Consider the following 24,238-nt stretch of genomic DNA (forward strand, 5'->3'; position numbering starts at 1 on the left):
AAGCAGTGGATTTATAGTGCAAGCACTGAGCCCCAGCAATAACCTTGGAGGCAAAATAGATAAATAAGAAAGTGCTTAATGTCACTGATTGTCAGAGAAATGCATATTAAAAAAGAAAATCTTCATAATGAAAGCACGCATTAATTGCTTCAACAGGTTCAAAGACATGCCTTCTATGTGTCAAACCTCAATTTGATTTCCAGTGCCGTGCGATAGCACCAAGGACAGGTAGGAATGATGGTAGTGTAGGATAGTAGAACAGCACTTGTAGTGTTTCCTTCTCCCTCTCTCTCCTTTTCTCCAAAAAAAAAAAAAACTAAATAAAAACAGTTGTGAAGTAGGATAGCAATATCTCATGCACAAAGCCAAGTTCACTCTCTAAAGCCCAATCAGGGGGCCAAATGGTTACACACTTGTTTAAACACACACATTAGTTTGCAAGAACCCAGGTTCAAGCCTGTGATCTCTATCTGCAGAGGAAGGTGTCTATCTATCTCTACCTCCACCCTTGAACTGTCTCTATCCATAATAAATTAATTAAATTAAAAAGCCCAATCAGCAGGGGGGGGAAGCACACAATAAATTTAAGGGAAAAGGACACAATTCAGAAAAAGCTACAATTCAGAATGGTACTCTTAAACCTCCAAATAGACTTTCACAACTGAAGCTCTGAAATCCTAGGTTCAATTCCCAGTATCACAGCAAGCCAGAGAGATTTGAGCAGTGCTCTGGTTAGAATACCCAATAAAAAGAAGCTGGGTGGTAGCACATGGGTTAAGCTCACATGTTGCAATGCGCAAAGGACTGGTGATATGGATCCCAGTTCAAGCCCCCGGCTCCCCACCTGTGGGGAGGAGGGGGGCATCACTTCACAAGTGGTGAAGCAGGTCTGCAGATGTCTATCTTTCTCTCCCCGTCTTCCCCTCTTGATTTCTCTCTGTCCTATCCAACAACAGCAGTAACAACCACAAGAGCAACAAGAATGGGGAAATAAACATGGCTTCCAGGAGTAGTAGATTCATAGTGCAGTCACTGAGCCCCAGCAATAACCCTGGAGGCAAAAAATAAAAATAAAAAATAACCAATAAATCACTGGAAACATCTGTAAAGTCTACATGTGGTCCCTCCCCTCCTTAAATCCTCTAATTGTATTGGTATAACAAATCTTCATTTTAATCAGTAACCCAGGTGAGCAATGTGGTTACTATTCCATCATGGATCCTTGCAAAACACTTAAAAATATCTTTGACCAGGGGCCGGGTGGTGGCGCACCTGGCTGAGTGCACATGTCAGAATGCACAAGGACCCAGGTTTGAGCCTCTCCCGGTCCCCACCTGCAAGGGGAAAGCTTTGCAAGTGGTGAGGCACTCTTGATTCCTGGCTGTTTCTATCCAATAAAGAAATAAATATAATTTAAAAATATATATATCTTCGACCATTAAATAATCAGGGGAACAAGTAAACATTGATTTCTTTTCCTATCAAAAGAATTTCCGTTCTGAGGTAAGACATAACACACAATTCCCATCCATAGGGCCCAAATTAATAAATGTATTTTTTTAATATTTATTTTATTTTATTTATTCCCTTTTGTTGCCCTTGCTGTTTTTTTTTGTTGTAGTTATTGTTGTTGTTGTTGTTGGATAGGACAGAGAGAAATGGAGAGAGGAGGGGAAGACAGAGAGGAGGAGAGAAAGATAGACACCTGCAGACCTGCTTCACCGCCTGTGAAGCGACTCCCCTGCAGGTGGGGAGCCGGGGCTCGAACCGGGATCCTTATGCCGGTCCTTGTGCTTTGCGCCACCTGCGCTTAACCTGCTGCGCTACAGCCCAACTCCCTAAATGTATTTTTTAAGATTAATAACAGAGAAAGAGGGAAGAGAGAAAACTGGAGCATCACTTTGGCACACATGATCCAGGAATTATCTCAGGACCTCAAGCCTGAGAATCTGCTGCTTTATCCACTAAACCACCTCCTGGGCACCACAATCAATTAAATTTTTTGTTCATTTCTGAATTTCCAACAATTGTTACATTTTTTTCTTTCCTTTATATCCCAAATTGCAGGGGAGATATAGCATAGTGACCTACACAACTTGCATGCCTTAGTCCTGGGGATCCCAGGTTCTTTTCAATCTTTATTGGATAGCCAGTCAGAAATTGAGAGGGAAGGGGGAGACAGAGAGGGAGAGACACCTGTAGCCCTGCTTCGCCACTCGTGAAACGTTCCCCCTGCAGGTGAGGACTGGGGCTCCAACCTTTGTCCTTGAGCTTTGTAACGTGTGTTCTACCAGATGCGCCACCACCCAGCCCCAGACTCCTAACCTACCATAAGCCAGAACTATGTAGTGTTCTGGTGAGAAATTATATATATATATATATATATATATGTCATATGCTTTACATTGGTTTGTTCTAGCTCTCCCCCGCCAAGAGAATTGGATCAGTCCAGTTAATTTCGCGGCCCGCTTGGCCCAGCCCCAAGGAACCCCGACAGAGGGTTCCTGAGTTCGAGAGTTTCAGAGTTACAGAGTAAGAGAGAGTTCCACAGTGGAAGAGTTCCAGAGTTCGAGAGTTCCACAGTAAGAGACGGTTCCTGAGTTCGAGAGTAAGAGAGAGTGCTTGTGCCACCACAAAGAGACAGCAGAGTTCTGTTTGGTGATTAGTTTGTCTTAGTTTATGAATCATTGTTCCTGAATAAAGAAATACAGCTTCCCTGCCCAGCCGTTGTCTCCGCGTCTCTGTTACCCGCCCGTGAAGCCAACCCACCCAGCAAGAGCCTACGAATTTTAACAACATATATATATATATATATATATCCAAGTCTACTATTCACTTACAACCAAAGGGATAGGCAAGAACTGCTATTATATAAATAGACCTAATAGTGCATCTCAAGTAAGAAATAGCAAAACTTTTCTTCTGGGAAACTATACTTAATGAAATTATTTTGAACTATAATGTATGAATGACTTCCAACAAAGGGACTGTAACAAGACAACACAAATTCTCATAGAGCTCTGAAGAGAGGAACAGACTTTTTCTTACCTGACAGCTTGATCATAAAAAGTTCCAGAATCATCAGGTACCACTTCAGGTGTTTGCTGTCTTTCTTCAGGTTCCTCTACTTCTTCCTCAGATTCTAAGTGAGAAATTTATATTAGTACTTTATTCATAAAGATTCACTTGCAATTTTTACCTTGATCAAAAAGACAACTCTGTGTGTGTATAAATAAAAGACAGTGGGGGGAGATAGCAAATTGGTTATGCAAAAATAACTTCATGCTTGAGGCCCCATAGTACCAGATTCAATCACCACATCATAAATCAGAGTTTAGCAGTGCTCTGGTCTCTGTCTCTCCTGTATCTCACTCTCATCATATTGAAACCCAATAGAACATATTTTAAATAAAGCAGCAGCAGCCTTGAACCCTATGGAGGACAAGCACATAAAAAGGGGTATGGGGACAGATGGCACTCCTAGTGAAGCATACATTATAATGCCAAGGACCCAGGTTCAAAGACACTGCTCCTCACCTACAGGTGGGGGAACACTTCATGAGTGTTGAAGCAGGACTGTAGGTGTCTTATCTTTCTATCTCCCCTTCCCTTTCAATCAAAACTTTAAAACTGGCTGTCAGGAGCAGTGGATTCATAGTGCCAGCACTAAGCAATAACCCTAGTGGCCAAAAAATAAAAAAATGGAAATTTTGGTTAAAACTATATAGCATGGCTTTTTTTTTAACCAGAGCACTGCTCAGCTCTGGCTTATGGTGGTGCGGGGGATTGAACCTGGGACTTTGGAGCCTCAGACATGAGAGTCTGTTTGCATAACCATTATGCTGTCTCCCCTCTGCCCTAGCATAGGCTTTAAAGACAAAACCTACAGCTACTGTGTTTGGATTATAAGCACTCCAAGGTCCTATTACCAGTAACCCAATGTAACTGTACCACTTAACCATGGCCATCTATTATCAAATCAGACAAGTACTTGTCTTAACTCAGTGACCCAATATAATGGGAAAAATAATAACTAAAGCATATTTGTCATATCACAAGTAGACAAAAAGCACTTAGAATCATCTCAATCATATAAAAAATACTAAAGCACTTATTAGTATTTGGATACATTTCTCCATGTGTCTCTCATTTCTGCACATCCTTACTGAATGCAGTGGTAATCTTGTCTTTATAGGCAGTATTTCTGAATAATTTACATGGCAAAGAGACAAAAAATGTTCCCTCCAGAGCAAAATTCCAGCCCATTACAAAAGGTCTGGGTTTCCTAGACTCAGGCTTCTCCATGACTAATGTTCTCCATTACAATACAGCTCATCCAGACTTCCAGTGTCCCACATAAACCAAGAGATGGTGGGGATGGGAGCAAGGGAACACCACACTCCTGGTGACTATTAAGTAGTGTGACATTATGTCTATTCCTGACTTAGGTTTTTCGTTTCTTTTACCAATGTCCATTAGGTAGGAAAGTGACTCAAATCCTTCACATACCTTGACAATTGGAGGTGACTGAAACATTAAAAGCAAACATGTATATCCTATATAGGAAGATGTGATAACATCAAAAACAAAATTTTTAAAATAACTTACCCTCCTGAGGCTCAGTGACAAAACCACCAAAGACCTCATCTTGGTATCTGAAGATATCGTTGTGAACATAGAACTTATTTGCAACAGAGCCCTGCAAAAGCAACAAAAAGCTCACATTTACACAGCAATTTGTTTAAAAGTTAACACTTCTTTAAGGATGGTTCTCAAGTACTAGCAGGAGCTTCTTCCAGAAGACACTTGGCAACATCTGAAGACATTTCAATTCACACTGAGGAATGCTAAAGGTACAGACCATTCAACATAAGAATGTTTTGTCTTAAAATAGCACTAGCACCAGAGTGGAAAAACCCAATGACTACCCAGATATTGCTCAGTTAAAATACAACCTGATGGTTATGTAAATACTGACAACACTAAGCATGTAAATGTCATACCCATAGCCCACCCAAATGAATACATAATCTCAACTGCAAATACTGCAAATTCCCTGAGTTTATAAACAAGAATAATTTAACATGCAATCAAAGGTAATGGAGGAAAAAAAGGGTGGTGGTGGTCTGGGAGGTAGCACAGTAGATAAAACATTGAACTCTTAAGCCTGAGGTCCTGGGTTCAATCCCCAACAGTATGAAGGTCCCAAGTTCTATCTCCAGCATCATCACATGTGCCAGAGTGGTGCTCTCGTTCTCCTCTCATGTTTATAAACAAGTCTTAGCAAGTAAACTACTAAGTAAAAGATAAATACAACCTGTCATTGCTTCTTCATACCTCAGGAGCAAGAACAAAAGTCTGCATGAATCTCCTCAGAGCCTGGTTGTTGTTAGAAAGTAGCCCCATCACCTGGACCACCACACCATCATTCAGAGTGGCGTGAGCATCAACATGGCGAATCTTGGTGTGGCAATTGGTGAAGTTTTGTGACATCACTTTCCTATGAATTTCCTAAGAAATTGAGACAAGTTCCTTAAATGCTGTACAATTTCCAACAACAAAAGAAAGTTTTTCTATTATAGGTAAGAAAATTTAGATATTTAAACTATGAAGTATACAGGTTTACACTATAATTTTTCTTTTGTCAGTCTATTCTCAGGACCTTTAAAAAAATACCCTCCCTGATCCAGCTTTCTATAGCCCTTTTCCCAGCCATGACATCATCTCCAGAGACAATAACTTTGATCCAACTGCCTATCAGATGTTAGGCTCAGGAAAAAAAAAAAAATATATATATATATATATATATGTATATGTATATATATACACACACACACACACACGCACACACACTAGTATAGTCACGGGCCCTTTGGAATATAACTAAAATAGGCCTACTAGCTATCTACAAAACAGAGGAAACCCCCTCCCAAATTTTTATCTGCAATATTCCAGCCTTTAGGTTCATGATTACTCAACAATTTGTTTGGCTTTATATGTTAACTCTCTTTTCAGCCACCAGGTTACAGATGCTACTATGATGCCAACCGGACATTCCTGGGCAGACAACCCCACCAATGTGTCCTGGAGCCCCCCTTCCCCAGAACCCTGCCCCACTAGGGAAAGAGAGAGACAGGCTGGGAGTATGGATCGACCTACCAAAGCCCATGTTCAGTGGGAAGCAATTACAGAAGCCAGACCTTCCACCTTCTCCACCTCATAATGACCCTGGGTCCATACTCCCAGAGGGAGAAAGAATAGGAAAGCTATCAGAGCAGGGGATGGGATACGGAGTTGTGGTGGTTGGAATTGTGTGGCGTTGTACCCCTCTTATCCTAAAGGTTTTTGTCAGTGTTTCCTTTGTATGGATAAATTATATATATATATATATCCTGAACATACCTAAAAGGTTTAAATAGATATTCCAAGTTAAAACCAATCATCTCCCAACAACACAACTTCAGAACACATCATACCAAACCGAAAAAAGAAAACCTGAACTTTCCAATGAATAGTCTAATAACCTAAGTTACTGAATACATTTTATTACACTTCACTTTATTATGCCTTGATATTTTATAGTTCTTAGAACAATTAGTCATTTTTTCCAACAGCATATGCTCACTTTTCGTCTGTGATTTACTTCTAATTTCCATGTGTGTTTAAAAATCAAACATTCCTAAGATTGGCTTTATTATGACATTCCCTTTTACTGCGAAAGTCTGGATGAATCTTGTACCTACATTTCTGAAAAGAAATGTAAGATTTGATCTTTTAAATATCAACAAGTCTATGAAGTATCCGTTTCCAGTTTATGAGCTACTTTCTTGCTGCTTACAGCCCATGTAAAGCTTAAAAAACTTACTTTCTGGCCGTATACAGCATCTGCTGGCTTCCCATTTGAATCCAGTCCCCCATGTACATAGGAAGAATTTTTTCCATAAAATCTGTATAAAAAGAATCCAAATAATTCATATTTAAGCATGTTAAGACCAGGTTTATTTTTTATGCTTGGCACCTATCTGTCTCATTGACAGAATCTAGGAGATAGGAATGAATTTTCCTTTTCATCTTTGCATGTAATCACTGTATACCCTACATGTCAATATTTGCTTAAAAGAAATGGGTCTGGAGATAGTTGGAACTTGAGGTGAAACAGATGAAAGACAGCTACCAAATGGTTGCACTCATATGTGGAATCTAGAGATTGATTTACATTAACTTAGCAAAGAAAGAAAGAAAAGAAAAAAGAAATACAAAAAAAAACAGAAATAAGCAAACTTGTGAGAACTATGGAGGTTATCTTTGGGAGGCAGAAGTGTGGGGATATTAAACTTTGGTGGTGGTTGTGGTGTGGAACTATACATTGTATCTTATAGTCTTGTAACAAACTTGATAATTAAAAAAGTATATATCAAAAAAAAAAGAGAGAGAAAGAAATGGGTTTGGTCAATGAGAGAGAATTCTCGGTAAGCCTCACAAGTCCTAGGTTCCTATGATGAGGAAATTTTATAGTTCGTATCAGGAAAGTCACTTAAAGCAGAACTTCTTGCTTTTACAGAAGAACACAGGCAGTTGGGAAGACAGCGTAGCAGTTACGAAAACAATTTTCATGCCTGAAGCCTCAAAATCCTAGGTTCAATCCCCAGAACCACAAGTGAAAGAGCAATACTCTAATTGAAGGAAAGAAGGGTAGAAAAATACAAACACAGTGAGAGACAACTGGGCTGAGGCCCTCTTCTACTCTCCATGAAGGTCTTTTTTTTTTTTTTTTTTGTCTCTCTGAGCTAGATCTGTACTGCAATTTTCCATTAAATGCATCTCATTAAAAACCCATTAATCTGAGGACAGGTGGTGCACACCTGGTTAAGTGCCCAAGGATCCATGTTTAAGCCCCTGGTTCCCACCGGCAGGGGAAAAGCTTCACGAATGGTGAAGCAAGGCTGCAAGTGCCTGTCTCTTTTCCTCTCTATCTCTTTCTCCCTTCTCAATTTCTGTTTCTATACAATAAAGGAGGGAGGGAAACATGTATTTTTAAAAAATTAACTTATACCTATGTGTAAACAGGAATATAAGCCATTAATCCTTCAAGTGGAAGAAAAACAAGCATCACTCTGGTACATGTGCTGCCAGGGATTGAACTCAGGACCTCAAGCTTGAGAATCCGATGCTTTATCTAACATTGTGCCACCTCCCAGACCACAGGATTTTGTTTTTTTATTTCAACTTTTTTTAATTAAAAATCCCTTTACCAGAGGCCAGGCGGTGACATACCTGGTTAAGCTCTCACATCACAGTGCACAAGGACCTAGGTTCAAGCCCCTGACCCCCACCTGCTGGTGATAGCTTCACAAGTGGTGAAGCAGGGCTGCTGGTGTCTTGTCTATCTCTTTCTATCCTCTTACCCTCTCAGTTTCTCTGTATCTATTCAATAATAAATAAAAATAAATAAACAAAAGAAAAGAAAGATCTCTGTACCCATTTATCATGAATAAGAGGAAGACAACAGCACTGAGGTAATACCAGGAATTGAATGTGCAGCCTAACAGGTCTTATACACAGAAGTTCTGCAATTAACAGTCTGAGCTATTTTTTTGCCTCTTACATTTTTATAATGCAGCACTGGCTGTAAAATAATGGAACTGACCTACATGTTCATCAAATAATGGAACTGACCTATATATTCATCAGGAGATGAAATTGAGCTACATTTTTATAAAATAAGATGTTACAGGACTGGGAAGACAGCATAATGGTTATGCAAATGACATTTCCTTCTTTATTGGGGGATTAATGGTTTAGTCAACAGTAAAATACAGTAGCTGGTACATGTGTAACATTTCTCAGTGTTCCGTATAACATTTAATTTCCCACCTAGGTCTTCCTCTGCCATCATGTTCCAGGACCTGAACACACAAATACAAACCCCAGCCCCGCCTTTACTTTGGTGCAATACACCAAATCCAGTCCAAGTTCTGCTTTTTGTTTTCCCTTCTGTTCTTATTTTTCAACTTTTGATTATGAATGGGATCATCTCCCATATTCATCCTTCTCTATCTGATTTATCTCAACATTATTCCTTTAAGCTCCACGCAAGATGAGGTGGAGGGTGAATTCACCATTTTTTAAAAATATTTAATTATTTCCTGTTACCTTTGTTTTATTGTTGGTGTAGTTCCTGTTGTTATTGATGTCGTCGTTGGATAGGACAGAGAAATAGAGAGGAAGGGAAGACAGAGAGGGGCAGAGACAGACACCTGCAGACCTGCTTCACTGCCTGTGAAACAACTTCCCTGCAGGTGGGGAGCCAGCCAAGGGCTCAAATCATGATCCTCAGCTGGTCCTTGTGCTTTACGCCACATGTGCTTAACCCACTGCACTACCACCTGCTCCCAAATTCACCATTTTTAATAGCTGAGTAGTATTCCATTGTGTATATAGACCACAACTTTCTCAGCCACTAATCTGTTGTTGGCCACCTAAATTGCTTCCAGGTTCTGGCTATTACAAATTGTGCTGCTTTGAATAAAAGATCTTTTTGGATGGGTGCTAGGTTCCTTAGGATATATCCCTAGGAGAGGAATTGTTATGCAAATGACTTTAAGCCTCTGACTTTGAGCTCTCAGGTTCCATCTCCAGCACAAGCCAGAGCTGAACAGTGGTCTGGTAAAAACTAAGTAAATAGATGTTGCCTCCTTAAAAAAAAAAAAAAAATTGTGAGGACTGGGTAGTGGTACACCTGGTTGAGAACATGTGTTACAGTGCACAAGGACCCAGATTTGAGCCCCTAGTCCCCACCTGCAGGGGAAAGCTTCTCTCTCTTTTTTCTTTAACCAGAACACTGATCAACTCTAGGTTATGGTGGCTCGAGGGATTGAACCTGAACTCTCAAAGCCTCAGGCATGAGACTGTGTCACCATTATGCTATTTACCCCACCTTATACAATGTTTTTAATTTACAAATATCATTTCCACTAAAAAGATACCCCATGGTCTTTAAAGCCTATCAGCACAAAAGCATTGCTACTTTTGATAATTTCTTTAAGAAGTCATCACATAACAAAAACATCAAAACAATTATACTAATTGAACTTTCTTATAGTATTTAAATTTAGGCAACTTAGTCTTCAATTTTTTTCTAATAATTTTTAAGTTATATAATTTAAGAGTCATCATCTTTCGCACTTACACATAATGAATCATTTATTCTACACCCTCTAAGGTAACAGGATAGGTAAGAAGAAAAACCAACACTAAGAACCCACATACTACATAACTTTAAGCACTGGATTGCTCAGAAGAATAAAAACTATACCTGTGCAGCATGTCCGGAGCCTGATTTAGCAGCGTGTAATATTGCCTCACAAATTCCCGCCCGACCAGCAGGGGACTAGGCTTCTCCATAACCATTGCTTTGGTCAATTCAACCTGGGGAAAAAAGTTAAGTGTTCATTCAACCTTAAACACAAATTACAAGGGAAGAAAGTGGCAGAAAGATTATTTAGCTAGAATCAATCCAAGAAAAGTCACACAAAGTTGCTTCTGCTTCTTGGTTGTAGACAGGAACAAATATGGTAAAAATAAACATAAGCACAGATCAGATTATACACCGAAGGTAGAAACATATTAATCTCGAGGGCAGGCTGTGCCTGGTTAAGTACACACTACAGTGTGCAAGGACCTGACTACACATCCCTGTTCCCCCACCTGCAGGGGGAAAGCTTCAAGAATGGTGAAGTAGAGCAACAAGTGTCTCTGTCTCTCTCCCTCTCTACCCCCATCCATCTTGGATTTCTATCTCTATCCAATAATAAATCAAGTAAAATAGGGGTCAGGCAATGGCATACCTGGTTAAGCACACACATTACAGTGTACAAGGACCCAGATTCTAGTCCCTAGTCCCCACCTGCAGGGGAAAAGCTTTATTTATGAATAAATATCTATCTCTGTCTCTACCCAATAATAAACAGAAGCATAATTTTTAAAAGTAAAAAAAAATATTTTAAATCTCTGAACACATAAGTTATTCAAATGAAAAGAAATTCTTAAAAACTCATTATTAGCTTGATCATACTACTGTCCATTACCTATTTCCAATCATCCCCATAAAACCCAAAAGTATATATGTGAAAAAGCATCATCTCGCCTATGGATTTTTTTTTCAATTTGTTTTCCTTTTGTTGCCCTTGCTTTTTATTGTTGTTGTAGTTATTATTGTTGTTATTGATGTCATCAGTTGTTGGATAGGACAGAGAGAAATGGAGAGAGAAGACAGAGGGGGAGAGAAAGACAGACACCTGCAGACCTGCTTCACCACCTATGAAGTGGTCCTTGCACTTCCACCTTGTGCCACCTGCACTTAACCTGCTGCATTATAGCCCGACTCCCTGGATTTTTCTTAACTCATAGTTCTGAAGTTCTACAGAAATCAATATCATATATCAAGTTCTAATGTCATTAGCCCATAATTTAATATAATTAAATATTTTACAAACTAGGTTCTCAGTAAGCAGTTTTGAAAGTGATGGTTTCTGTCTGAAATTGTCTTCAGAAATATGCTGGGTAGAGCATAGCACCCTCCATGCAACAAGATGATGTTCTGCAGGCACTCACACTGGGGAGAGGGGTGCTCACTTCACATCACCCAGGTCCCACCACATGGGAGTACCATGGCACTGGGGAAACTCAAGTGCTGTGGTCTTTTTCTCTCCCTCTCCTTTCAATTTCTGTCTCCAGCCAATAAAATAAATTTTTAAATTTTTAAATAAAAAACAAGCACTATATAAGCATTTCTAGGGCTGGATGGTGGCACACTAGGTTGAACACACACATTATAGGTGTCTCCCTCTCTCCCCCTTGCCTCTCAATTTGTTTCTACCCAAAATAAATAAAATTTAAAATATAATACATATTCCTGTTGGTGCTGGGTGGTTGCATATTTGGTAGAGCATGAGGACCCAAGTTCAAGCCCAAGGCCTTGCACCTGCAGAGGGAAGCTTCAAGAGCAGTGAAGCAGGTTGTCTGTCTCTCCTCTTCCCTTACCCCCTCTTCTCATTCTTTCTCAAATAGAGGAAACCGCCCACTGGAAACAAAAGAGTCATCTTACAGGCACCGAAGCCTCAGCACTATTCTCTGGCTAAAATAAAACACACACACACACACACACACACACACACACTCCTATCAATTTAAATATAACTTGGGAGGGGAAAGTAATGTTCCAATGACTAAAAATGTTCAGCATTTTACAGGATAAATTAAGATTGCTGGACTGTTTTAAAAATGAGTCCCTGGGTGGTCCGGGAGGTGGCGCAATGGTTAAAGTGTTGGACTCTCAAGCATGAAGTCCTAAGCTCAATCCCCAGCACACGTACAAGAGTGATGTCTAGTTCTTTCTCTCTCCTCCTATCCCTCTCATTAATTAATAAATAAAATATTTTTTAAAAAATGAGTCCCTGGGGGCTGGGCAGTAACACAGTGGATTAAGCACACAAGGCGCAAGGACCAGCAGAGGGATCCTGGTTCGATCCCCCAGCTCCCCACCTGAAGGGGGGTTGCCTCACAAGCAGTGAAAAGCAGGTCTGCAGGTGTCTTTCTTTCACTCTCCCTGCTCTCTCAATTTCTCTCTGTCCTATCCAACAACAGTGACAATAACAAGAAGCAACAAGGGCAACAAAAGGGAAAAAAAATAGCCTCCAGGAGCTATTTTTTATATGGATTCATAGTGTACTATAATATAAACCATTAATTCCTCAATAAAAATGATTTTAAAAAAATGAGTCCCTAAGGGCGGGCATAAATAGCATGATTACGCAAAGGGACTCTTATGCCTGAGGTTCCAAAATCCCAGGTTCAATACTCTGCACCACCACAAGCCAGAGCTGAGCAGAGCTCTGGTAAAAATAAATAAAAATAAATAAAAATGAACCCCAGGGACTTGGACAGTAGTGCAGCGGGTAAAGCGCACGTGGCGCAAAGTACAAGAACTGGCCAAAGGATCCTGGTCTTGTGAAGCAGGTCTGCAGGTGTCTATCTTTTTCTCCCCCCCTGTCTTCCCTCCTTTCTCCATTTCTCTCTGTCCTATCCAACAACAATGACATCAATAACAACAATAATAACTACAACAACAAAAAAAAAACAAGGACAACAAAAGGGAAAATAAATATTAAAAAAATAAAAGATTTATAAAAAAAGTGAACACCAAAGTTAAAATAGTCTAAGGCTTCAAGATCTTTCAAGATAACAGTAATACCTGAGGGAGTCGGGCGCAGCGGGTTAAGCGCAGGTGGCGCAAAGCACAAGGACCGGCATAAGGATCCCGGTTCGAACCCCGGCTCCCCACCTGCCGGGGAGTCGCTTCACAGGTGGTGAAGCAGGTCTGCAGGTGTCTATCTTTCTCTCCATCTCTCTGTCTTCCCCTCCTCTCTCCATTTCTCTCTGTCCTATCCAACAACAACAATAATAACTACAACAATAAAACAAGGGCAACAAAAGGGAATAAATAAAATATTTTTTTTTAAAAAAGTAATACCTGAAAAGAATGTTTAATCATTAATGCTAGCCATATCAAGAACACTTTACATAACCTTCTTGCCCCAAACATCTGATATATAATAGGAAGAAAAACTGTTATTCACTTAATATTCTCATACATCAGAATCTTCTATGAAATATATTTCTGATCATCCACTTGTCAGGTTGAATTATCAGCTATTAAAAAATCTAGAGTAAGAAAGTAGTTACTGTGCGGGGATAGATATGGGGAAGAGACTCTCAGGAGGCTCCAAAGTCCTAGGTTCAATCCATGGCACCACCATAACCCAGAGCTGAGTAGTGCACTGGGGGTGTGGAGAGGAGAGAAGCACCTACAATGTTGTTTTCTTAAAAAGAGAAATTGAGGAGTAGGGGACAAGAGAGATATCCAGATATCAGTCTGGAACCTGTAATCCCAGACATCACACTTGGTATGCTAATCTCTCATAAATAAATATTTTGAAAACAAAATAATGAAAATAAATTCAAGTGGATTCACTGTAAAGGGCTGGCTTGTCCTGACCAGTTAAGGAGCCACAGTAAGCTACCCCACCTGGGAGGGCTCCTGCACTTACAGTTCAAGCCCTGTTCCATACCACACAGGAAAAATTGGTGCTATGGTTCCCTTGCTTTCTCTCACACATTCTACCTGAAATTCAGTCCAGAGTTGTGAAGCTCTAATGGCATAAAACATTTTGCCCAATGAAGCCAGGAAAATAACTCAATAGCAGAGCAGAATTGCATGCTGTGGGTTCCTGGCTGTATCCATTTATTAGATTAGTCATCTGGTTAGTCTTGCTCTGGCTCATGTTTAACTTTTTCATATGTAATAATCAATTCTTTTTAAAAGGCAGGAGGCACTGTGACAATTGTGAGCTATGCCTATCAATAAAAACACAAATTCTGTCAGACTCTCCCACACTTATCAAACCTTTCTGGAACACTTGTCCTTTTTTTCATTTGTTTCACATTTGTACATTTGCGGACTCCAGCTGTTTCTAACTTAACAGTATGTTAATACGGATACATTCTTGGTAAGACTAGAAATCAGAAGGAAAAAACTTAGCTTTACTCCAAGTATCAATGGTAGCTCTACTCTTCTAATGCTGATATGAAAACCGAAAGACTTCCTAAAAGATTTATCTTGAGAGGAGGCACAGTGGATAAACTGGCTCTGGTTGATGTACCCAAGTTCAACCCACAGCATTTATTTTTACTAGAGCACTGCTCAGCTCTGGCTTCTGGCGGTGCAGGGATTAAACCTGGGGCTGTGGTGCCTCAGACATGAGCATCTCCAACCATATGCTATCTTGCCCACCCTCAACCTCCAGCATTACTTTCACCAGAGTTAATACTCTGGTTCTCTCTCCTCCCTCTCCTATTAATAAACAAATCTAAAAAGAACTTATCTCACTTTCCATGACAAAGGTTATAAGCAATGCAAGGAAATACTATGTAAAGATTCAATAACTCCCTTACCTGCACTGTTTTCAGGTCAATATGACAAACCCTTTGGATTATTTACAAATTTTATCAGTAATTTTCACTAATGGACGTTTACTTTCTACTAACTTATATTTAGAACTTCAGTGCTGCAGTATTTTTCTTTCTCAGAAAAAGTCAAGAGCACAGAAGTCCTGGAGATGTAGAAATAACCATGGGAAGAAAAGTGTAATTCCCCTTTAAAAATTTTCACCAGGGAGTCAGGTGGCACAGCAGGTTAAACTCACATGGCAAAGCCCAAGGACCAGCATCAGAATTCCAGTTGGAGGCCCTGACTCCCCACCTGCAGGGAAGTCGCTTCACAAGTGGTGAAGCAGGTCTGCAGGTGTCTTTCTTTCTCCCCCCTCTCTATCTTCCCCTCCTCTCTCCATTTCTTTTTGTCCTATCCAACAACAGCAATAAGAACACTAATAATAACAATGATAAACAACAAGGGCAACAAAAAAGGGAAACAATAGTCTCCAGGAGCAATAACCCTGGAGGCAAAAAAAAAAAAAAATTACCAATAAACAAAAGGTCAGGGATAGGTAAAAGCAGAATTCTTGACTTCAAGAAGAAAAATGTCACCATCTTGGAATTATTAAGGAGGAAAAGACAATAAGCAAGACCATCAATTTCTCAGTTCCAACTATGTCAGACTTCACTAGCCAGAGTAAAATATGACAGTAAAATAAGACAATGAATTTGTGGTGGGAAGATAGCATAGTAATAGGGCAAATAACTTTCATGCCTGAAGCATTGAGCTCCCAGATTCAATCCCCATAAATCAGAACTGAATAGAACTCTAATTAAAAAAAAAAAAAAAAAAAGCCAAAAGCTGTAACTGAGTGCTTGAGATAGAACAAAAGTAAACCCTCAAAACTTAGACCATATTCAGTGGGGAAAATTTTCCAATACCATTCACTAGTTGTGCTTCTAGACTAGTAAGACAATCTCTGTGCCATTCAGTTATTTTCATTAAATTTTCAACTATAAAAGTCTTGGTGGCCCAGTGGATAAAGTATGGGACTCTCAATCAGGAGGTCCCAAGTTCAATCTCTGGCAGCACATGTACCAGAGTGATGTCTGGTTCTTTCCTTCTTTCTATCTTTCTCTTTAATGAATAAATAAAACCTTTAAAAAAAAAAAAAGAATCTCGGGTGGTCCGGGAGGGAGGTGGAATAGTGGATAAAGCACTTGACTCTCAAGCATGAGGTCCCGAGTTCAATCTCTGGTAGCACATGTCAATAAATAAATAAAATTATTTTTAAAAAAGTCTCGGGGCCAGGTGGTGTGGCACTTGTAGGGCAAAAGCTTCAAAGTGGTGATGAAGCGCTGCAGGTGTCTCCCTCTCCCTTCTTAAGTTTCTGTCTTTTCTTTTTCCTCCATGGTTATTGCTGGGGCTCTGTGCCTGCACCACGAATCCACTGCTTCTGGCGGCCATTTTTTCCACTGTTGTTGCTGGAGAGGACAGAGAGAAATTGAGAGAGGAGGAAAGATAAGACACCTGCAGACCTGGCTATGAAGTGACCCCCCCCCACAAGTGGGGAGCTGGGAGCTCAAACTCGGATCTTTGTGCGGGTCCTTGCACTTCACACTGTATGTGCTTAACCTGGTGCACTACCAACACAGCCCCCCCCCTTTTTTTTTGAGAAATCATTTTTTAAATATTTTTTATTTATTTATTCCCTTTTGTTGCCCTTGTTTTATTGTTGTAGTTATTATTGTTGTTGTTGTTGGATAGGACAGAGAGAAATGGAGAGAGGAGAGGAAGACAGAGAGATGGAAAGAAAGATAGACACCTGCAGACCTGCTTCACCGCCTGTGAAGTGACTCCCCTGCAGGTGGGGAGCCGGGGCTCGAACCAGGATCCTTATGCTGGTCCTTGTGCTTTGTGCCACCTGCGCTTAGCCCACTGCACTACCGCCCAACTCCCACACAGCCCCCTTCTATCTCTATCCAATAATAAATACATTTTTTAAAATAAAATAAAATAGGGAGTCGGGCGGTAGTGCAGTGGGTTAAGCACATGTGGCACAAAGCGCAATGACGGGCATAAGGATCTCAGTTCAAACCCCCAGCTCCCCACTTGCAAGGGAGTCACTTCACAGGCGGTAAAGCAAGTCTGCAGGTGTCTATCTTTCTCTCCCCCTCTCTGTCTTCTCCTCCTCTCTCCATTTCTCTCTGTCCTAACAACATCAGTAACAACAACAATCATTAACTACAACAATAATAAAAAGACAACAAGGGCAACAAAAGGGAAAATAAAGTTTAAAAAAAACTTTAATAAAATAAAATAAAAAGTATCTAACAAGAGAGGTTTGTATTCAATGTTAGCTGCTATTACTATACAAGTATAATTAACCACCATGAGGGATAGCATTTCTATATCCCAACCTTTTGTCACCCAGAAGACTACTTGCTTATTCTGCCAACAAAAGTAAAAATACAGGATTATTCCACTGTTCATAGAAAACACACTTGGCTTTCCAGAGAATTCTCAGCAGACTTACTGACCAGGAGTTCACCTCATGGATGCTATCTCTGTATATTAGCTCCACGGGGGGGGGGGGGGGGGGGAGGATGGCATGAAAAAGCATCCCAGGAACAGTGAAATCACACTTATGTAAGGTACTGGTGAAAGAAATAGGAAAAGAAAAAAAAAAAGGAGAGAGAGATTATTGGTCCTAACTCCATGTTATCTATATTGGTGCAAATGGGGTACTCCAAGAGTTTAGTTCCCCCTTAATCATTTCATATTCACTTAACAGCTGTGATTCTTTAAAATCCAATTTCATTGCAAACCCATATTAAATCACTAATATTTTTATAATTATTTAATATTTATTCCCTTTTGTTGCCTTTTTATTGTTGTAGTTATTGTTGTTACTGTTGTCATCGTTGTTGGAGAGAGCAGAGAGAAAATGGAGAGAGATGGAGAAGAAAGAAAGGAGAGAAAGACAGACACCTGCAGACCTGCTCCACCACTTGTAAACTGACTCCCCTGCAGGTGGGGAGCTGGAGGCTGGAACCGGGATCCTTACGCCAGTAATTGTGCCACCTGCACTTAACCTGCTGCACTACTGCCTAACTCCCTCTCTAATAATTTTGAATGCAATTTTGGGGCCAGGTGGTGGCTCACCTGGCTGAGCATAAACATTACAATACACAAGGACCCAGGTTTGAGCCCCCAGTCCCCACCTGCAGAGGGAAAGAGTTTCAAGTGTTGCAGCAGTGTTGCAAATTATCTCCTTCTCTATCCCTCACCTCTCGATTTCTATCTCTATCCAATAAATAAATATTTAAACATCCAATTTCAACTACTTCCTGATACAGAAAGCTCTCTGGTTACTTTCTCCTAACTCTGAGGGTGAAAAGTTCAGAGTGGGGCACTCTCAAAAAAAAAGTTTTGGCTCCACCTTTAAATATACCTTTTAAGAGGGTAGATAGCATAGTGGTTATGTAAAGAGGCTCTCATGCCTGAGGCTCCAAAGGTCCAGGTTCAATCCCCAGCGCCACCATAAGCCAGAGCTAAGCAGTGCTCTCATAAATAAATATGCCATTTAGTTCGAGCCCCCGGCTCCCCACCTGCAGGGGAGTCACTTCACAGGCGGTGAAGCAGGTCTGCAGGTGTCTGTCTCTCTCTCTCCTCTCTGTCTTCCCCTCCTCTCTCCATTTCTCTCTGTCCTATCCAACAATGACGACGACAACAACAATAATAACTACAACAATAAGACAACAAAGGCAACAAAAGGGAATAAATAAAATAAAAAATTTAAAAAAAAATAAAAATAAAAATAAAAAATATGCCATTTAAAACAAAACATGTGGTCCAAGAGGTGGCGCAGTGTTTAAGCACTGGACCCTCAAGCATGAGGTCCTGAGTTTAATACCTGGCACAGCACATATACCAGTGATGTCTGGTTCTTTCTATCTCTCCTCCTACCTTCCTCATTAATAAATAAAATATTAAAAAAACAAGTTTAAAAATATATATATATACTGAGGATTGCAGGCAGGCATAGATAGCACAATAGTCATACAAAGAGACTCTCATGCCTCTCAGTCCCAGATTCAATCCCCCACACTATCATAAGCCAGAACTGATGAGTGATGTGGTAAAAATAAATAAATAATGTGTGTATATGTGCATAATATATACATACTAGAAGGCTGGGTGATAGCTCACCCAGTAGAGGCACCTTAAACAAGAAGGTCCAGGTTTTAAATCCAGAATCACACAGGTAAACCAAAACACTCCAGAAATGTAGCAGTGTTGTAGTTCTTTCCCCCATTCCCTCTCAATTTTCAAGTTTTAAAAGGTAAAATAAAGACAGCCTGGATTCAACACTGAAGGGGAGGAAAAAAAGAAAATCAAGATTTTTACTGATATTTACTTCTTTTTACCTCCAGGGTTACTGCTGGGGCTAAGTGCCTGCACTAGGAATCCACTGCTTCTGGAGGCCATTTTTTTCCCCATTTTGTTGCCCTTGTTATTATTGCCATTGCTGCTGCTGATGTTGGATAGGACAAGTAGAGAGAGGGGAAGACATAGGGAGAGAGACAGACACCTGCAGACCTGCTTCACTGTTTGTAAAGTGAGCCCCTTGCAGGTGGGAAGCCAGGGGGCTGTAACAGGGATCCTTGCGCTGGTCCTTGTGCTTCATGCCCTGCGCTTAACACACTGCGCTACCATCCCATCCCCTGCTTCTTTTTATTTTTAATTGACTGATCCCACAGTGCTACTCTGTCCTATCTGAGGTATAATTTTCTCAAAGTATGACTTCATGTTGGCTTTAGGCTTCCTCAAAGCAAATGGTGAAACCATAATTACTTTAGCTTACAGCACTGGTAACTTTAGTCACCTACAAGTAAAACGTAATTTTGATACATTTCTTGCCTAATTTAAAAAGCATGCAACACTATCATTGCAATTCTGAAAAACCACAAACAGGAAGATATATCAACTACATCTGATTAACAAGATTTACTTATGCAGAGTTGACTGACTGAAATACAATCTGAATTTTCAAATTTTCCAACTACATAGATTGTATGGCATTTTTAAAAATCCCATACGCCAGCAATAACTTTGCTGAAGTTCACAGAAATGTAAAATGTGGGAGTCAGGCTGTAGCGCAGTGGTGGCGCAAAGCTCAAGGACTAGCGTAAGGATCCTGGTTAGAGCCCTGGCTCCCCACCTGCAGGGGAGTCGCTTCACAAGCAGTGAAGCCAGTCTGCAGGTGTCTATCTTTCTCTCTCCCCCTCTGTCTTCCCCTATCTCTCTCCATTTCACTCTGTCCAATAATAACTACAACAATAAAACAAGGGCAACAAAAGGGAATAAATTTAAAAAATGTTTTAAAGAAATGTAAAATGCATTTATTTCACCTAGAATATATACATTACCATGTGCATGTGTAAATAAGTATAAGGAACCAGGTTCAAGCCCCCGGCCATCACATAGGAGCACCTGGAGAAGGAAAGTTTCAGAGTGGCTACAGCAGTGCTGCAGAGGTGCCCTCCTCTTCTCTCCCCCTCTTTAACTCTCTCACCCTCTTATCAGGAAGAAAAAAAGGAAATAAATGGCATTCAGGAACAGTGGTGTTATGCAGGCACCATGCACAAGTAATAACCCTGGGGGGGGGGGGAGAAGGGAAAGAGGGAGGGGAAAAGGAAGGAGTCACTAAAAGTGGAGAGGTTATCCATATACCCAACCCCAACAATGACCCTGGTGGCAAAAATGCATAAGAAAGGTAGTTCATCATTAACACAGCCAGTTAAGCACAGGTGGTACAAAGTGCAAGGACCAGTTTGAGCCACCTGCAGGGAAGTTGCTTCACAAGCTGTGAAGCTGGTCTGCAGGTGTCTTTCTCTCCCCTCCTCTCTCCATTTCTCTATGCAACAAGAACGACATCAATAATAACTACAACAAAACAAGGGCAACAAAAGGGAATATTTAAAAAACAACCCTTAAAAAATGGATAAAATTATTTTATGGGGCCACGCTGTGACACATCTAGTCAAGCACACATATTACAATGCTCAAGTACCCAGTTCAAGCCCCCACTCCTCACATCTAGAGAGAAGTTTCACCAGTGGTGAAGTAATGCTACAAATATCTATCTCTTTCCACTCTATCTCCCCTGTCCCTCCCAATTTGTTTCTATCCAAAATAAATTTAAAATTTTAATTTTTTTTTGCTTTCAGGGTTATTGCGGGGGGAGGGGCGTGACTGTACCACAAATCCACTGCTCCTTGGAGGCTATTTTTTTCCTTTTGTTGCCCTTGTTGTTTTATTACTGTTTTGGTCATGATTATTGTTATTGATGCCATTGTTGTTGGATAGGACAGACAGAAATGGAGAGAGGAAGCGAAGACAGAGGGGAAGAGAAAGATACCTATAGACCTTCTTCACTACTTGTGAAGCAACCCCCTGCAAGTGAGGAGTCAGCAGCTGGAACCAGGATCCTTATGTCCATCCTTGGGCTTCGTGTAGCTTCGCATAATGTGCGCTTAACCCATAGCACTACCGCTCAACCCAAAAAAAATTAAATTATTTTTAAAGAAATTATTTTTTTAATTTATTGGGGAATTAACATTTTACATTCAGCAGTAAATACAATAGTACATGCATAACATTTCCCAGTTTTCCATATTACAATACAACCTAAAGAAATTATTTTAATATCAAATAAGCACATCAAAAATCATTATTAACAGTTTTGACCAGGATATGGAAGAAATAACCTCCTGACACAGTTGGTGGGGATTTAAAGTCAAACACTCACTCTGGAAGTTAGTTTCTTAAGCTGTACTTATTTTTAAGGGACTTCTTAAATATATTTTTACTTATTTATTTTGAATAGAGACAGAAGTTAAGAAGGGGGAAACAGGGAGAGACATCTAACAACCTGGCTTCACTGCTCCTGATTTATTAATGAGAAACATAGGAGGAGAGAGAAAACCAGCCATCAGTCTGGTACATGTGCTGCCGGGGATTGAACTCAGGACCTCATGCTTGAGTCTGATGCTTTATCCACTGTGCCACCTCCCGAACCACGAAGCTTTATTTTTAATAGTCAAATGTTTGTTTTAAAAATGTTAGCCCGTTGAGGCCAGGCAGTGATGCACCTGGTTGAGTGCAAAGATCTAGGTTCAAGCCCTAGTCCCCAAGTGCAGGAAGGAAGCTTCATGAGTGGTGAAGCAGTGCTGCACCTGTCTCTATCTCTATCTCTACATCCCCTTTCCCTCCCAATTTCTCTATCTCTATCTTAAATACATTAAGTAAATGTTTTTAATTTATCCCACCAATAATTTGGAAAGACCTGACCAAAAAAATTAAGAAAATGGGAACTTGGGGTGAGGGGAAGTTCAAAAAGTTATACAAAATGTTGACTGGTGGGGGTCGGGCGGTGGCGCAGTGGGTTAAGCGCACGTGGCGCAAAGCGCAGGGACCGTAGGATCCCAGTGAAGCGGGTCTGCAGGTGTCTATCTTTCTCTCCCCCTCTCTCTGTCTTCCCCTCCTCTCTCCATTTCTCTCTGTCCTATCCAACAACAAAGCAACGTCAACAAAGGCAATAATAATCGCAACGCGGCTGCAACAACTAGGGCAACAAAAAAAAGGGAAAAATGGCCTCCAGGAGCGGTGGATTCATGGTGCAGGCACCGAGCCCAGCAATAACCCTGGAGGGAAAAAAAAAAAAAGTTGACTGGGGGGGGGGAAGATAGCATAATTGTTATGCAAATACTAATGCCTGAAGCTTCAAAAGTCCCAGGTTCAATCCCTCAACCGCCCCCACCATAAGCCAGAGCTGAGCAGTGCTCAAGTTAAAAAAGTAAAATAAGAAAAATTACAAAAACTTGACTGTCAGTTGAATTCAACTGCATGAGGAGTCTTTATATTTTATATTTATATTTTAACAGTTTATCATGTATGCACTATATTCAAAGGTTTGAAACCAAGGTCCCAAGTTCGATCTCCAGCACTGCATGTCCCAGAGTGATGCTCTGGTTCTCGTCTCTCATTCATAGTAAATATTTTAAAAGGATGTCAACATTAGGGAAGTTGGAGAAAAAGGTATACAAATGTCTTCAATACCTCTGTAAATTAAACATTACCTTGATTTTCTTTTCTGAAAGAAAAAGTTTGACTAAAAAGCAATTTGCTAGCTTTTCTTCATTTAGCATCCTTCCCCCACTTAAAAGTTAAATGCAAATCTGCTGAGCTTATAAAGAACTATGCCTCATCAAGATGAAAAAATACTCTATAGTCAACATTAGTCTCACAAAACTCCTAAGAGCATTCATTTCTGTTTTTCAGATCTTGTAAAGCAGCAACCTCTTAAGAGCAGGCTCCCGATCCCCAGGACTGGAGTGGACAGGCAGCCTTGAAAGTCTAGAAGGGGGGAGTCGGGCAGTAGCACAGCAGGTTAAGCGCACATGGCACAAAGCGCAAGGACTGGCATAAAAAAAGAACAGTATGTGTGAGAGAAAACACATACACACAGTGTATAAGGAGCCACACAAGCATTCACCTGAATACAATTAGTTACCTAATCAAAGTCATCACAGGATCTTTACATCCCACCCAGGTTAATTAACTTTAATAGTTGCTCTTTATCTCATCCCTGAAAACAACTAAGCAATGGCTCAACATGAGGGACAGAAGATGCCAGTTACTATCAGATATTTAACTGTCAATTCAAGTCATTTCCAAGGACCCAGGCTCAATCTCCCAGTCCCCACCTTGGAGTAGCTTCATCAGTTGTGGAGCAGTGCTACATCTGTCTCTCCCTCTTTCTCTCAACACCATCAAACAGCAATAGGACAGAAATTTTTTATTTACTAATGCTATAGACTCAGAGTTTTTTTTTGTACTTCCTGCAAGTTTATATGCAGATTTACCTAGTCTTCTCTTTATCATCTGGCTTGCAATTCAGCTCTGCCAAGGTGGAGACAGGGCACCCAATACACACAAATCAAACATGCACCTGGTTGAGTGCAAAGATCTAGGTTCAAGCCCTAGTCCCCAACTGCAGGAAGGAAGCTTCATGAGTGGTGAAGCAGTGCTCACCTGTTTCTATCTCTATCTCTACATCCCCTTTCCCTCCCAATTTCTCTATCTCTATCTTAAATACATTAAGTAAATGTTTTTTTTTAATTTATCCCACCAATAATTTGGGAAGACCTGACCACATATTCAGACTTGAATATGTAGACC

The 24,238-nt window shown here is 40.4% G+C and overlaps 1 protein-coding gene across 4 annotated transcripts in view; it reads right to left on the reverse strand.

Annotated features, from left to right (window-relative positions):
• G3BP1 (G3BP stress granule assembly factor 1) overlaps positions 1–24,238 on the reverse strand; it is a 43,243-nt gene that overhangs the window by 14,868 nt on the left and 4,137 nt on the right. For all 4 annotated transcript variants that reach the window (XM_007528763.3, XM_016190664.2, XM_060197969.1 and 1 more), the window contains exons 2-6: positions 10,316–10,428; positions 6,866–6,947; positions 5,338–5,511; positions 4,609–4,699; positions 3,049–3,142 (exon numbers count right to left, since the gene is read on the reverse strand). In XM_007528763.3, the coding sequence (XP_007528825.1) occupies positions 3,049–3,142; positions 4,609–4,699; positions 5,338–5,511; positions 6,866–6,947; positions 10,316–10,410 (536 nt within the window). In that variant the 5' untranslated portion in view covers positions 10,411–10,428. The remainder of the gene's footprint in view (positions 1–3,048; positions 3,143–4,608; positions 4,700–5,337; positions 5,512–6,865; positions 6,948–10,315; positions 10,429–24,238) is intronic.

The sequence above is a fragment of the Erinaceus europaeus genome, chromosome 9 (genome assembly GCF_950295315.1).
Source record: "Erinaceus europaeus chromosome 9, mEriEur2.1, whole genome shotgun sequence".
NCBI classification, from domain to species: Eukaryota; Metazoa; Chordata; class Mammalia; order Eulipotyphla; family Erinaceidae; genus Erinaceus; species Erinaceus europaeus.